Source organism: Myotis davidii, unplaced genomic scaffold (assembly GCF_000327345.1).
Source record: "Myotis davidii unplaced genomic scaffold, ASM32734v1 scaffold184, whole genome shotgun sequence".
NCBI lineage: Eukaryota > Metazoa > Chordata > Mammalia > Chiroptera > Vespertilionidae > Myotis > Myotis davidii.
Genome location: NW_006297021.1, coordinates 5,811,215 through 5,812,497, shown reverse-complemented (window position 1 = coordinate 5,812,497; position 1,283 = coordinate 5,811,215). Strand labels below are relative to the sequence as shown.

At 57.3% G+C, this 1,283-nt stretch overlaps 1 protein-coding gene across 1 annotated transcript in view; it reads left to right on the top strand.

Annotated features, from left to right (window-relative positions):
• The window catches only part of IRF2 (interferon regulatory factor 2), a 94,164-nt gene that overhangs the window by 90,338 nt on the left and 2,543 nt on the right, over positions 1-1,283 (top strand). Inside the window, exon 8 of the mRNA XM_015569747.1 lies at positions 206-252. Coding sequence (XP_015425233.1) covers positions 206-252 — 47 coding nt within the window. The remainder of the gene's footprint in view (positions 1-205; positions 253-1,283) is intronic.

Genomic DNA, 1,283 nt, shown 5'->3' with positions numbered 1-1,283 from the left:
CTGCTGGGACCTTTCTTGGAAGGGCCACGGCCACTCTGGCGTCTCCCAAGGTCAGAGTTTGACCTTAGGAAGGGGATGGAGATTGGGAGGTCAGGTACCCATTTCTCTTCTGGGAAAAGAAGTGCTGATGCGTTTTCTAAACACCTGAGCCTCGAGACCGTTTGCGGGCAGGAATGACCGCCCTGTGTTTCTCTCTCATGAACAGAAAGCGAAACCACCGACAGTGTGCCCAGCGACGAGGAGAGCGCCGAGGTGAGCACCCCCTCCCCGCCCCCCGCTCCTCCCTCCTTACGTTCCTTTCCTTCTGGTCGTGAGGTTTACTCTTGGATTTGTGTGTGTGTGTGTGTGTGGTCAAGTGTACAGAACATGAAACATGTCAGACTTTGAGGTTTTGAATGATAACATGAAGCTTTGGGAGCTGACGTTACCATTGGAAAGAGAGAAGGAAAAGGAAACTGAAATGCAGGCTGATGTTCCAAACACTATAAACAGCCTAATTCTCTAGCAGAAATAGTACGTCCCAGTGACCACACGCAGGAGCCAGATGTGAGCATGTGACAGTGCTAAGCAAATACCCACTGCACCTGGCGCCCCTTCCCTGCGGCCCGCCCCTGCGGGCAGGTGTGTGTGGGTCCTAATTCTGGGTCACTGCTTCCCCTATGTCTCCCTTTGCTAGGCCGCCTCGCACGTGGCAGGAAAGGGCTGTGGGGTGATGGAGAGCATCCCTGCCAAAGCCTGCTTTGTGTCTGAGGGGGAGGGGGGAGTCTGACCGACGGATGGCTGCTTGAATTAGTGGGTTCCCAGTGCACCGCACACTCTCCAGGGTAGCCCCGGAATGCTGAAGAAACAAGACAGGTGTAGAGACTCACAGACATCCCAGCCCATGTCTTCAAGGTCAGCATTCCGGCTCTGCAGGAGGCTACCCTGGGGCTTAGCTGTTTGCAGGCAGTCAGGGGTGCTCCCTGTGCAGGGCTGTTTCCCACTTTCCTCCCTCCGATCAGGCCATCCCTGAGGAACCAGCCTCCATGACAACCGGCCACCAGTGCCGGGGCGGGGCAGGGAGCAGCGGGGAAGCAGCTACCAAGCCGCTGCCCTGCTCTCCGCCTGCATTGAACAGTCCTGGCTCGGCCAGGCAGGCGGCAAATGGGAACCGATGAAAAGGGAAGAGGAACTACCGCGGGCAGGGCCGGCCCAGCTGGGATGGTGTCAGTGTTGGGCCGGAGGGTTGCTAAGCTCCCCGTTCTTCCACGACTCTTAGGAAATCAGTTTCCTAACACGTGGGG